The 13,418-nt window shown below is 36.4% G+C and overlaps 3 protein-coding genes across 3 annotated transcripts in view; 1 reads left to right on the top strand and 2 right to left on the bottom strand.

Moving 5' to 3' along the window:
* Positions 1-3,243, bottom strand: part of LOC137237292 (CLIP domain-containing serine protease HP8) — a 47,534-nt gene extending 44,291 nt beyond the window's left edge. The window contains exon 1 of the mRNA XM_067760754.1: positions 3,058-3,243. The gene's annotated coding sequence lies outside the window, so the exon portion shown is untranslated. The remainder of the gene's footprint in view (positions 1-3,057) is intronic.
* LOC137237297 (uncharacterized) lies at positions 485-3,077 on the bottom strand. The gene is made up of 2 exons (XM_067760767.1): positions 2,190-3,077; positions 485-1,051 (listed from the first exon to the last, which is right to left on the bottom strand). The coding sequence occupies exons 1-2, from the start codon at positions 2,400-2,402 to the stop codon at positions 509-511; spliced, it is 756 nt and encodes a 251-aa protein (XP_067616868.1). The 5' UTR covers positions 2,403-3,077; the 3' UTR covers positions 485-508.
* Positions 3,244-4,429: 1,186 nt separating the features above from the next.
* On the top strand, positions 4,430-11,744 carry PpD3 (protein phosphatase D3). Its single transcript, XM_067760757.1, has 9 exons — positions 4,430-4,503; positions 4,591-5,060; positions 6,377-6,615; positions 6,685-6,835; positions 6,897-7,018; positions 9,113-9,383; positions 9,451-9,901; positions 10,309-10,390; positions 10,470-11,744. The coding sequence occupies exons 2-9, from the start codon at positions 4,802-4,804 to the stop codon at positions 10,527-10,529; spliced, it is 1,635 nt and encodes a 544-aa protein (XP_067616858.1). The 5' UTR covers positions 4,430-4,503; positions 4,591-4,801; the 3' UTR covers positions 10,530-11,744.
* Positions 11,745-13,418: the final 1,674 nt, after the last annotated feature.

The following is a 13,418-nucleotide window of genomic DNA, read 5'->3' as shown; positions in this document are numbered from 1 at the left end:
TAATATGCCGCTTCATCGTACATTTTAAAATCATTGTGTAACGCTGATTTGTATCTCATTTCTACATGGTAAAAATATGAAAGCAAGAGCTTGCAGCGCATCTTTTATGGTATCAATCCAAAAACATAAATGTGTATGTTCTTTGCTGATTATGTGTGTCTCGCTTTTGATGCATTCGTTTTTTATGTTCCTTATCGGCAATTGATTAGATTGTTAAAGAATAATCGGAGCTAATTAGTCCATTTATAGAAATGCAATGATGCTAATGGGAATATGAATGTATGTAGATATGCTTGTATGCGGGTAATTGATTCGAGTTTATGCGGTATGTTTGAATTTATATTTCGATAAGCGCTTATTTGTAGCCGTGAGCGTTATAGCAGGTTCTTCATACATAAATGCAGGTAAATTCAATATATCTACATACATAGATAAATGGAGATGCACACAATAGTTTGTTTTAATGCATCATTAACAGCAGAAATTATTAAAAAATAAATGTTTTATTTTATGCGACAGTAGTAGTGCTTGTGGTTACATTACAATCAACATCTACTATATTATTTTCTTCTAATACGCTTTGTTGTAGTTGTTCGGCAGGTTCCAGACGCACTAGTTGCGTATCAATAAAAGAGTTCACAAATGTTGTAGTTGTTACTGTGTGTGCAACTGCTGAGTTTGAGTTTGTTGTTATAATGATATCGGATGCGACATTGTCATCGACCAGTGTCTCATTGTTTAATACGGCAATGATTTGACTATCCAAATTGATTGCTTCTTCTGCACTAGCTTCAATAGGTTCACCATTGATACTAGCAACAATAACACTGTTTTCTTTATTATTTTCCACATCTCCTTCAATAGATGTTTCAATATCTGATCCGTTACCATTACAGCCATTTGTTATAACATTTATATCTTCTCCACCGTGTATTTTTATTTCTTTTGTAATTTTTTCAGCCACTTTCGAATCCATTTCCATAATTTTCTCTTGTAGTTTTCGTTTCAATTCTAAAGGCCATTTTTTGTTCCACTCACGGAATAGTTTGATCTGAAAAAAAATGTATAAAATAGATTATAAATGTTGCTTTCGTGCAAGTTAGATGACACAGTTAAGTACAAATATATAAGGTGAGACGGCTCGAAGGTGCGACGTGGTGAAGCAAATTGTTCCCGGGATAGTCGAGCTGGTGCTATTGCGAGGTGCTTGTACCGGAACGTGTATAATTCATATAAGGCAAATGATATGTATCTTCTGTATTTATACAAACAGCGGAACATGTGAGGTACAGGAAACTTGTGGCTTTGACATGAGATGAATCAGATTGGATGTCAATACTTTACACCCAAACAAATAAGTAGCTTCCTTTCTATAGATATCTACCTTTCGATAGGTCACATAGGGATTACTGCTTTCATCTTTTCGAGAAAAATCGGAGTCAGAGTTAACTCTCCTTAGATAATTCTGGGTAATCCGTAGTATCCTCGTTAGCTCTGTTATACTTATCAACCACCTCAACTATTTTCCTCCTATTTCTTCCTTGCAGCTTTCGAAGTACCTCCAAGTTATTGGACGTTTCTTCTTCGTTCTGCATTGCAGGTTTAAAGGTGTGATTTTTGTTGCTAGTGCTGATCTTGCCTTACTTTTCTGTTACTGGCAAATTTTCTTTTCAATACTTTACACACAAAACCCCTCTCCGCCAATTTATGTATTGAAACGATAATGGTGTGAGCTCAATATGTTCAAAATTGTTATCACTTATTCATATTCCCACCAATCTTAGTCGAATTTTAGCGAAGTAGAGATAAACACAAAGAAAAATAGTAGAAAATCCACAAGGTTTCAGATGTGTTGTTCATTGCGTTTATTTTTTGTCTTTTCACTAGTGGCTTCATGCTTCTCGCGTTGTTGTTGTTGTTGTAGCGATCACCACTTCTCGGATGATATACATTTTTGGTTGGTTATGAATCCAGATCTTTAAGCACTTAGAATATACTTTTAAGCAGTTTCCTATTTATGTTATTTTATTTATTTTTTCATAAGGATGTTAGATCTAAATTAAGGTCGCAATCCATCAAAGTCTAGTAATAAGAGGGGTAGCTATGCTGAGTGGGAAGTGTCTGATTTTGTAGCTTTATATTATCGTTAACTTAATCAAGATCATCCATAGTACAATTTCATTACTTACCCGACATTGAAATAAACTCATTGGTTTATCTTGAATAGCAGCATGGTTTACAGTATTCACCATTCCGTTCATGTAGACTTCACCGGGGCTTCCTTGTAGCAAGTATTCCACCAACACCGGAACGAAGTCATCACGCTGCAACTCACTCCACTCGTTAAACCACTGTATGATATAACGGAACTCGCCATCAATAGATAAGTTATTCATAGACATTGGTATGCTTCTTTTGCGGAAAACCAAAAGCCAAGCCAAGAGTGTTCTTAGATTTATGGCTACACAAATTTTCAAAAATCTAATATATCGTCAACGTCAACACGCAAATCTTTCAACAGGTGCTAAGCACTGTTAATACAACAACAGCAAATCTTTCAATTTCACGATTCCGAGGAATTGTTAACTATAACCCGAATATATTAACTGGTTCTAAGTAAATCTTAGTGCGATCGCATATGAATACATGTAAAATATATAGCGGAAAGGTGTAAGACTGATTAGCTTTGCTATTGCTTAGCAATTAACTGATTTCTTAATTCTTTCACTTTTTGTTAAGGCGAACAGCTTCAAGCAATGGCAACTATCAAAAAGCCAATATGTGCTCGTTCACTTCACAAATGCAAATGTTAGATGTAGTAATGTTGGTTGAATCAACTCTTCTCACATTGGATTGGTTAACCCTGCTCAATTCAACTTTTCCCCTACATATACATACACAAGTGTGCTTTTGAACTCTGGCTGCAATTTTATTGCTCCACGACGACACTCAAAGCTCAAAGATGAAAAACTAGAATCTCTGAATAACATACATATCTACAAGCAATTTTTAGTGCATGTTTGTTCGTTGTGCAGTTGCATTTCGCTGTTTCAATACCTTTATATATGATTTACTTAGTCGCTACCGACTCCCGGTTGAAATCTATTTTCTGGCTGCTGTGATATTATTTGTTTTGTTGTTATTGTTGCATGCACTTATAATTAAATCCATCAGTGATTAAACGTGCAATTGCATTCTCTGATCATTCCCGTCAAAACAAATTGTAAATAAATAGCTGTCAATTTAAAATAGAAGTTGGCTGCAGTTCTGTAGTTGAAGCAATATTTGTAGGGTGACCCCGGTGATCATGAAATAGATCAATGATGGTACTAACGTTTTAGTTGCGTTCCAATGACGCCTGAACCAGATACGTAAAGAAATTTAACATGCAAATGCAACAACAACGTTGTGATGCTGATATTTATCTAGTTCAATTTCTGATCCCTATAGCAGTTTGCTGTAGAGATGAGCCAACCATATAGTTGAGCCATGAGCGCTACCAACTCAAAAGTGGTTGGCTGTCAAAAACTATACTACAGAAAACGAAAGTGGTTGGCTCTTCGATGTGATTCGAATACACCCACCCGAGCAACGGGAATTGATTATTAGCGCAGTCGGAATGGACGTGATTTCGAGCGGGTGATGTATATTTAACACACAATAAGTAGTGCTGCCAGGTGTGGGAGGTTGAAAAGAATGTGATTCATATCCACCCTCCCAATGGTTTGGGTAAAAGTCTAGTTGAGGGGTCGACTGCTAATACGCTACCAAAAATATCCAGAGAGGTGTCAAACGACGCGTCATGACATCAGTATTTATAATCCGAAGGCGGAAAATAAAAATTTTAACTCGTTCAAAAGATATTAACGAAAACCCGAAAAATGACCCACGGGTCCCTCCGAATCCGGGAGTGGTATCTATAGTGTTTTTGTACAGAATACCTTTCTGCGTTGGCGGCCTTCGGCTGCGCTTATAAAAAATTACCCTGGGTGGGTCCAACACCGCTTTGGAGACCAAAACTATATCCGCGCAAAACACTTATGTTCACATTTTTTTTTTCGTGTGTACGACAACATTACAACAACCACATGAAAATCACCAACTTAAACTGCAAATAAGTCCGGATAGAGATACAATTTTTCTTTTCCGCCTTCGGATTATTGTTGTCGAGATCAATACGAGTCTTTTGACAACTATCTCGATATTTTTCGTAGCGTATTAGCAGTCGACCCCTCAACTGGACTTTTACCATGGTTTGTTATGTTGGACACTACCGAAGACCAGTTTTTTTAATCGTATCGAAACCACACTTAAAAAAAAATAAAAAATCACATCCGGAATGCGTAATCTGGGTAGTTCATTTGTGATAGTTTCGTAATGTAACGAAATGACACTCATCTCTATAACAAATTTTCTAAAATTCTGGCAGCACTAGTCATATGTCAGAAAATTTCCTTTCTAGTCGGGCACTTCTTTTTTTTTGTGCTGAAAAAACGCAATCAGGTAAAATGCAAGAATTTTTGCAGAATTTAGAATATTTTTTTATAGCCGATTATTAAGAAACATGTCTTTAATACAATTTCAAATAAGGTACAAAGTATAGAAAAAGAAGAAAAACTTTTGTAATTGAAGTAGTTGCAGAGAATTAAATCAAATAGATCACAGCGCCAACGCATTCACACACACGAGGCAAAATCGCCCCACTCCCGCAAATAAGAAAAGTGCATTGCAATTAAAGGAAAGGGGACAAAGGCATTACAAATTGGTAGCGAACACAAATTAAGGGAAAATTATTTGAATAATGTCGGCGGCAGAAGTAGAACTTCAACAGAATAGCGGAGATCAAAAACTAGATGAAGTAAGCAAAGAAGCCACCAAAGACACCGCTGCCGACACAACATTAACCACCCTCAACAATGCAATGAACGAGAATAATAATGATGCGGCTGAGAAGGCAAGTAAAATGAAGACATCAACGGCGACGAAAGCCAACAATGGTGTTGAAGAGAATAAAGAATTAGCTGAAAAATACAAAAATCAGGGAAATGAAATGTTAAAAAGTAAGTGGTCAACTTTTAATTTATAGTTTACATGTAATTTAAGGAATGAAGGAATAGATCTTATAGCTACTGTCAATATAAATTATGATGATAATCGGTACTACTGCTAAAATATGTTATATGTGCGTGCGTGTGTCAACAATGAAATGAATGCAAACACCCCCATAACAGTTCTTCATTCCAACCTAAAACTATAAACTACGAGTAGGCGGACGTTGCGTGTGTTACTACCCACTAGGCCCCTTTTTATTTATCTAATAATTCTCCTTCTGACATAGCTGTACGGATAGACTGTTCATTAATGATCCCTAAAGGCACGTAAATGAAATGCTTCTGACTAGAAACCCATATGCCTTAGTATTTGTCACTTAGGCTCGGTATGAAACATGCCTGTCCGACTATATATCAGCGGGTTAGGGGATCAGAATATACCCGCGGTAGGTATGCCTGTCGTAAGAGGCGACTAAAATACCAGATTCAAGGGGCTGTGTAGCGCAACCCTTCAGGTTGCCAGCGCAATATATAGCTTCTCCAAACCCAATTGTCAACCTCACCTATCCGCGGCGAATCCTGTTTCACTAACAGACGAGGCTCTGGCGACCCCAAGCTCCTCATGGAACTTGGGGGTAGGGAGGGAGGGAATGGCCTGAAGGTTTAATGTGGCCACATAAATCGTTCCCGAGATGGTCGGGCTAGCACCTTAATGATGCTATGGTACCAGAGCGTACCGGATTTGTATCCGGCAAAGGACCATCACATCGATAAAACTCCCCAAAGCCTTCGGGTAGCAACCTTATCGCTACAACAACTATATATCAAAAAGTTACCTTCCCCACCAGAAGGAGTTACTATCATTTTCTATGCTGACGACTGCACTTTAATGGTTGAACCCCGTTATCAACATACACTATCCAAGCCTTACAGAAAGAGAAAGCAGACTACCAAGGCAGAATCCCTACATGGCCAGAATCAACCCCGACATACGTAATGTATATCCCACAAGCGATGTGCTCCCACATGACATTAAGCATATTTTCAGTTGTTATGTGGAGCCTACGCCTCTAAAAGCAGCATCCCTATGGTCTAACCCTGTTAGAACTGGTAGTTTCCAGGGCCTCCCGTTAGAGAACTGTTAACTAAACAACAAAAACTCACATTGCAACCTGGAAGAGAAATTCGTTCTTAAACTCCACCTCCCCGGAGTCGGCCCCTTTTATTATTATAATTATTATTATAATTATTATTATTTTTATTAGTTGCTGACATAACAGTGTTATATCCTTGCACGCATTGTACCAATTTCTTTCTGTTCACAGCTAAGGAATTCAATAAAGCAATTGAAATGTACACCAAAGCTATAGAATTAAATCCTTGCGCTATTTATTATGCAAACCGCTCACTGGCTCATCTGCGACAAGAAAGTTTTGGCTTTGCGCTGCAAGATGGTATTGCAGCTGTCAAAACGGATCCAACATATCTAAAGGGATACTATCGTCGCGCAGCGGCTCTCATGTCTTTGGGTAAATTTAAGCAAGCTTTATCGGACTTTGAATATGTAAGTACAAAAACAATACGAATAAATTGATTCCAATTTCATTCATATATTCTAAATTCATTTTTACAGGTCTCCAAATGTCGCCCCAATGATAAGGATGCTAAGCTCAAGTACACCGAATGTAATAAAATTGTTAAAATGCGTGCTTTCGAACGTGCCATCGCTGTTGATACTCCCGAAAAAACGTTAGCCGAAATGTACAAAGAACTAGAAGATATAAGTAAATATCGGAAATGAATGATATTTTGTGCCAATTTCTTATCGTTTGATTTATTTTACAGCTATAGAAGATGCATATACGGGGCCGGCTCTTAAAGATAACAAAGTTACATTGGAATTTATGTTAGAGCTCATGGAACATTATAAAAATCAAAAAATATTACATCGCAAATACGCTTACAAAGTATGTATATTTGATTTTTTTATGGAAAAATGTTAGATTTCAAGCGTGCCTACAGTATAACAACCCGAAATTTTGAAAGTTGAAACTCTTAGGGTCAGTTGAAATCTATTTATAGCCGTATAGTACAATATAATTCGTCCAATATCATTAGTTATGTAATTAATTGAAAAAAAAGGACGTGTGGCACTTGGGGACTGCCGCGGCAAAGCTATTGCATATTATCAACTTATGCAATTATAATATTTATGCAACATTTTGTTTTCTTTGATATTAATTCAAGTTAACCTTTTTAAGCGTGGTGACCGATAAGAAAACAAATTTTTTACTTTTATTGAATAAATGAGAAGTTAATATTTAACTTTCACTTTAACTTTCACTTTAACTTTAACATTCACTTTAACTTTAACTTTAACTTTAACTTTAACTTTAACTTTAACTTTAACTTTAACTTTAACTTTAACTTTAACTTTAACTTTAACTTCAACTTTAACTTTAACTTTAACTTTAACTTTAACTTTAACTTTAACTTTAACTTTAACTTTGACTTTGACTTTGACTTTGACTTTAACTTTATTTTAACTTTCACTTTAACTTTAACTTTATTTTTAACTTTAACTTTCGCTTTAACTTTAACTTTAACTTTAACCTTAACTTTAGCTTTGACTTTAACTTTAACTTTAACTTTATTTTAACTTTCACTTTAACTTTAACTTTATTTTTAACTTTAACTTTCGCTTTAACTTTAACTTTAAATTTAACTTTAACTTTATGATCCGGGGTGGGCGTGAGTTTAGCACCTACTAACAAGCCAACCTAATATAAACGCACGCAAGTCATTTTCTGTCAAAAATGTCTCTTGCACATACAACTTGTATGAGAGCAACTCAAATTGAATTTGCTGCGTGAAAACCTAACTCGATTTCCAATTTTTGTTCTGCGTGACATTTAGATTTGACGTTTGCACACATGCTTTACATTGTCGCAACGCATGATTATTTGGGTTAGGGCAAAAAACGCCGGTTGTTTGCGTGCGCTAAAAACACGCAGTGCGGTTTTATTAGGTTGGCTTGTAAGCGACCATATATGTATACGATAAGCAATAGCACAATGGCTACCATGCCACCAACCTCATAAAACCGCACTGCGTTTTTTTAGCGCACTCAAACAACCGGCGTTTTTTTGCCCTAACCCAAATAAGCATGCGTTGCGACAATGTAAAGCATGTGTGCAAACGTCAAATCTGAATGTCACGCAGAACAAAAATTGGAAATCGAGTTAGGTTTTCACGACTTGCGTGCGTTTATATTAGGTTGGCATGTACTTCGTGAAAATCAACGACGATGGTCGTACGGTGAGGAAGTGTCGCACGCTCGCTTAAAACAGAGTACCAAAGAGTGCGTGTGACACATGTTCACCTTTCAAGCATTGAAATCAAACTAAATAAATAACATAGCGGAACGATACAAGGTGGCAGCTTGGTGACATACCTACAAACATAAATAAAAATCCCATGTACTTTGTTTTTGTAAATTCGATGAAAAAATGTCAAAATCGTACTGCGCCGGAAGTTGATGTATCAAATCAAATAAAAAAGTTTATAATCAGCTGTTCCATGCTGCCACCTTGTATCGTTCCGCCATGATAAATAATTGATTTTGCTTTCGTGCTCGCTACGTGTTCGTGTTTACTAACACATTCTCAGTTTGGTAACCTGCCCACCGCTGATTATGATAGAGATCCAATATTATGTATTTGGCCTGTTGCTAACACCGAACCTTTACGAACGTTTTCGAATCTTTTCGAACTTTTCGAGCCTTTTCGGATCTTTTTTGAAAAATATCCGTTACGGTTTTTTTTTGATTTAGTCGCCAAGCCCGCGATAAAATCTATGCAATAACTTAAAAACCTCAATCTATTAATTTATTTCAAAACTAAAATTCCAACCGGTATAGTTAAGTAAAATGTTACCTCTTATTCATTTATTTATTTATTTCAATGACTGCAAATTTTTCAGTTCTATCCCTTTGGAACACTATTCATATCTTAACTTGAAACAGCTATTTTCGTATACTACAACTGATTGAAATCTTTTAGATACTCTGCGATATTGACGAATACATGCGAACACAGCCCTCTTTGGTTGACATAACCGTGCCGGATGAATCGAAATTTACAATTTGTGGTGATATACATGGTCAGTTCTACGATCTTATGAACATTTTTAAAATAAATGGTTTACCGTCGCCCACGAATCCTTATCTATTTAATGGCGATTTTGTTGATAGAGGCTCATTTTCCGTTGAATGCATATTTACACTGTTCGGCTTCAAACTCTTATATCCCAATTACTTCTTTATGTCGCGTGGTATGTAAATATTTACCATTTAATTCATCTACAGCTTTTTAATTAAAAATCTAAATTCTTTATATAGGCAATCACGAGAGTATCAATATGAACCAAATGTATGGCTTTACTGGTGAGGTATCAGCAAAATATACATCTCGTATGGCAGATATGTTTACACGTGTATTTAATTGGCTACCACTTTGTCATTGTATTAATAAAAAGATACTTGTTATGCATGGTGGTCTATTCTCAAGTGATAATGTTGTTTTGGATGATTTGCGTCGCATTGATCGTAACTGCCAGCCACCAGAAGAGGGTTTAATGTGTGAGCTATTATGGTCCGATCCGCAGGCATGGCCAGGTCGTGGACCATCGAAACGTGGAGTTGGAATACAATTTGGGCCAGATGTTACAAAAGCGTTTTGTACACATAACAAATTGGATTATATTGTACGTAGTCATGAGGTTAAAGATATGGGTTATGAGGTTACACATGACGGTCAGTGCATTACGGTATTTTCAGCACCCAACTATTGGTGAGTGATAATTAGGAACAAATTTAAAGGGCATTGGTATGTTGTAGTTGTTGCCGTAGACACAAGCACACCCACTGGAGTTTAAGGGTAGGGTTAAGACAAAGATAGTCCTCTGTAAGGTGTGAATCCGTCACGCTCCTAAACTAACCCAGTGAAGTGAATGAAGAGAGTGACGTGCAACTTGATGTTCGAACGTGATCAAATCAAGACGTTCGTCTGACAGTAAAGCTAGTACCTTGCGGTAGCAGATTAATATCCGGCAAAGGACGGTTACATCAGAAACACCTTAAAGCATTCAGGGAGGGCTTTTGCTGCTAAGCAACACCAACAACAAAAAATGTATTGCTTTAAAAATGTTTGCTGTGACCGTTGTATTTCTGTAAACACTCATTATTTTTAACTTTTAGTGATACTATGGGCAATATGGGTGCATTTATAACAATAAAAGGCAACGATTTGAAACCAAATTTCAAATCCTTCGAGGCTGTGGTGAGTGTATTTTTCATAAACGTTATCAATGAAAGTTTTGTACTTGGCATTTTAATTTTTATATTCATATCCATTATAGCCTCATCCTGACGTTAAGCCCATGGCATATGCAAATAGCTTAATGAGTTTGCTCGCGTAGTCATATAGTTTAAGTTGACTTTGTACAGTTATATTACTACGATATATAAGCTGGTGTGTGAGAGTCTTTAATTTTTCATCACAAAAAATCTTCAACAGACAAAAAATATATCAGCGTGCCGTATAAACACGCCTAATCAAAGCAGGAAATTGCCTATAAAATAAAACTTTTGAATGGAGCTTTCTTATTTGCTTTTATAACCACATGCGGTGCTTAGCATAGAATCCAAAAACATAAAAACGAAAATAAAAAAAAACTCCTAGGTACAACTGCGCTGTTAAACACAGTCGCATTATAAAAATTATTTGATTTGTCATGTTCAATAAAAAAATATTAAAATAAATTAGTTTTCAGCCTAGACAAAGTTAATTTATGCTGTGTTCAGCCAAATTTTATTTAGAAAACTTTATAAAAACATTTTCTTTATGCAAAAACACATGTTGAAAACAAACCTTGCAATTAAGTAACTTACACATTTATACAAATTATATACATATATGTATATATAAAAAAAATATATATATATACATAATTGATATGTGTTCTCAATTATTAAAGACAAAGAATGGAGTAAAATGTGTTTTGTAATGAAGGTTTTTATTTATACGAAATTGTTTATACATTAGCTTTTGTTTTGAAATGCTTCTATTACAGAAAAAAGAAAGCGTTTGTGTATTTTAAAACAACTTTACTCTTATTTACGTTTTAGTTATATATATATTTTACTTAACAAAAAACGTATACAATCACAAAATGTATAGAAATATATGTCGCTTCCCCGGTTCAATAATGACGCAATTGTAAAATATTAAGTTTTGGTGAAGCAAGTTTCAATATTTGCATCAACTAGAAAAATGTGCGAATGCAATAACAACGCAAGTGGTCTAGGGCGAAAACTATTTGCAATACAATTATAAAATTTATACACAGCAAAGATTAGTACTCTTTAAAGCTTTTGTGCGCGTTATCTCGAAGCTTTAAAATTGACATTTGCGTCATTATTGAACCGGGGAAGCGATATGTAGAATGAAAAACGAAAATATTGATTTGCTATGAAAGTTATATAAAATATTGGTTTTATTAAAAAAATATATTAGTTTTTTAAACAAAAAAATAATAAAATACTACATATACAACATATGTATATAGAAGTTAAAAAGCTTATTTCAGCATTTTCATAATCTATCTTCCATGAATAAATTTGGAGATAGTAAACTATTGAGTTTAATTGAAGTATGGGAAGGAGAATAGACAAATAGTTTCCAAAACATTGTATACTGCTACAATTCTTGGGCGGCTGGAAGACAGCCTGTGAACAATATGGTTGTTGCCCTACACGTGCCGATTTTGTGATCGATCATCGGAGACGGCGGATCATATCCTTCTGGAGTGTGACGCAACCTCAAGACGCAGGGCTAAGTTTATAGGCTCACAATGGCCAGATCATTCTCACAATAAATCCCTCAAGCCAGGTGAACTGCTAGGTTTCATCAGAGATGTCGGCTTGGATGAGGTGCTGTGAATAAGCTGAAGACACAATAGAGCCATGGTCACAGTGCGATCTTCAATTAATTATCTATCTAAAAAATTATCTATAGGGTTGTTGGATTATGGAATCAGCAGGGAGGAGCGTTTACAATGATTGCAAATATTGAGCTGATATTCAAATCGAATTCCAATCATTTGTATATGATTGGAATTATGTGTCTTTGTACTCTAAGTAAACGGCAGGATCAGGATCCATGCATTCTCAAAAACCTGGTTTTGCTCCAGAATGTTATATGAATTTTACTACTAAATTCCGAAATTCGTGCTGAAATAGTCCCAGATGGTTGTTGTTGTTGTAGCAGTGCTTCCCCCCATCCAATAGGTGCAACCGATCACAAATTGTCATCAATATCCTCTAACGGGAGTCCAAGGAAACTTGGGTGGACCATAATGAGAGGGGTGTTAGAGGCGTTGGTTCCACATTATAATTAAAGAGATGAGATGGTCCCGAAGTCCATGAAATGATCCCGAACTCAACCTTAATATATACCGAAAAAGCGCCGAAATAATCGGGATCATTGAAATAATGCAGAAATCTGCCTGAAGTGAAAGGTACAGTCCCGAGATTGTTTCGATATAATCCTTAAAACAACCCCAAAACGCTGCCGGAATAGGCTCAAATGCTTCCCCCCAGTGAAAGTCAGGTGGCTTTAACCTGTTTCGGGATAACTCATACAATTGTGAGAACTGGTGAGCAGATCTTTCTCACCTGTCTCTCTCAACTCAGTGGCAGTCTTTCCCTTGTTCCACTTCCAAATACGGGTATCGATAGGATTCAGATAACACACTACCGAGTCAGCGAAGCCATTGTTGCGCTATGATCAGTTCTGCGTAATGCACTTACAGCCGTCACTAAACCTCTTTAAAATTGTCTCTCTCAACTCAGTGGCAGTCTTTCCCTTGTTCCACTTCCAAATACGGGTATCGATAGGATTCAGATAACACACTACCGAGTCAGCGAAGCCATTGTTGCGCTATGATCAGTTCTGCGTAATGCACTTACAGCCGTCACTAAACCTCCTTCGTTACACACATTGGGCATCGCGCACAGATCCGTACATCTACCGGAGAATTTATATCTCGAATATTCCAAGGCCGATGCCATCTTCTCGACACAGTCTATGATTGCGAGCCATGAATCAGGACAGGAATGATCACGGAATTATATTTTGGTGTTCCAATCCCTTGAGAAATACACAGCTTCTGCAACCCAATTGTGAACCTCACCTACCCGAGGGGAATCCTTTTACAAAAATTGATGAATCATACACAGTATCGAATGTTCAAATTCGGTTATGATATCAAACAGCAAGCTTTCGTTGTTGTTACTGTAGCGATAAG

The sequence above is a fragment of the Eurosta solidaginis genome, chromosome 1, assembly GCF_040869045.1.
Source record: "Eurosta solidaginis isolate ZX-2024a chromosome 1, ASM4086904v1, whole genome shotgun sequence".
Taxonomy (NCBI): domain Eukaryota; kingdom Metazoa; phylum Arthropoda; class Insecta; order Diptera; family Tephritidae; genus Eurosta; species Eurosta solidaginis.
This window is presented reverse-complemented; position numbering and strand designations above follow the sequence as displayed.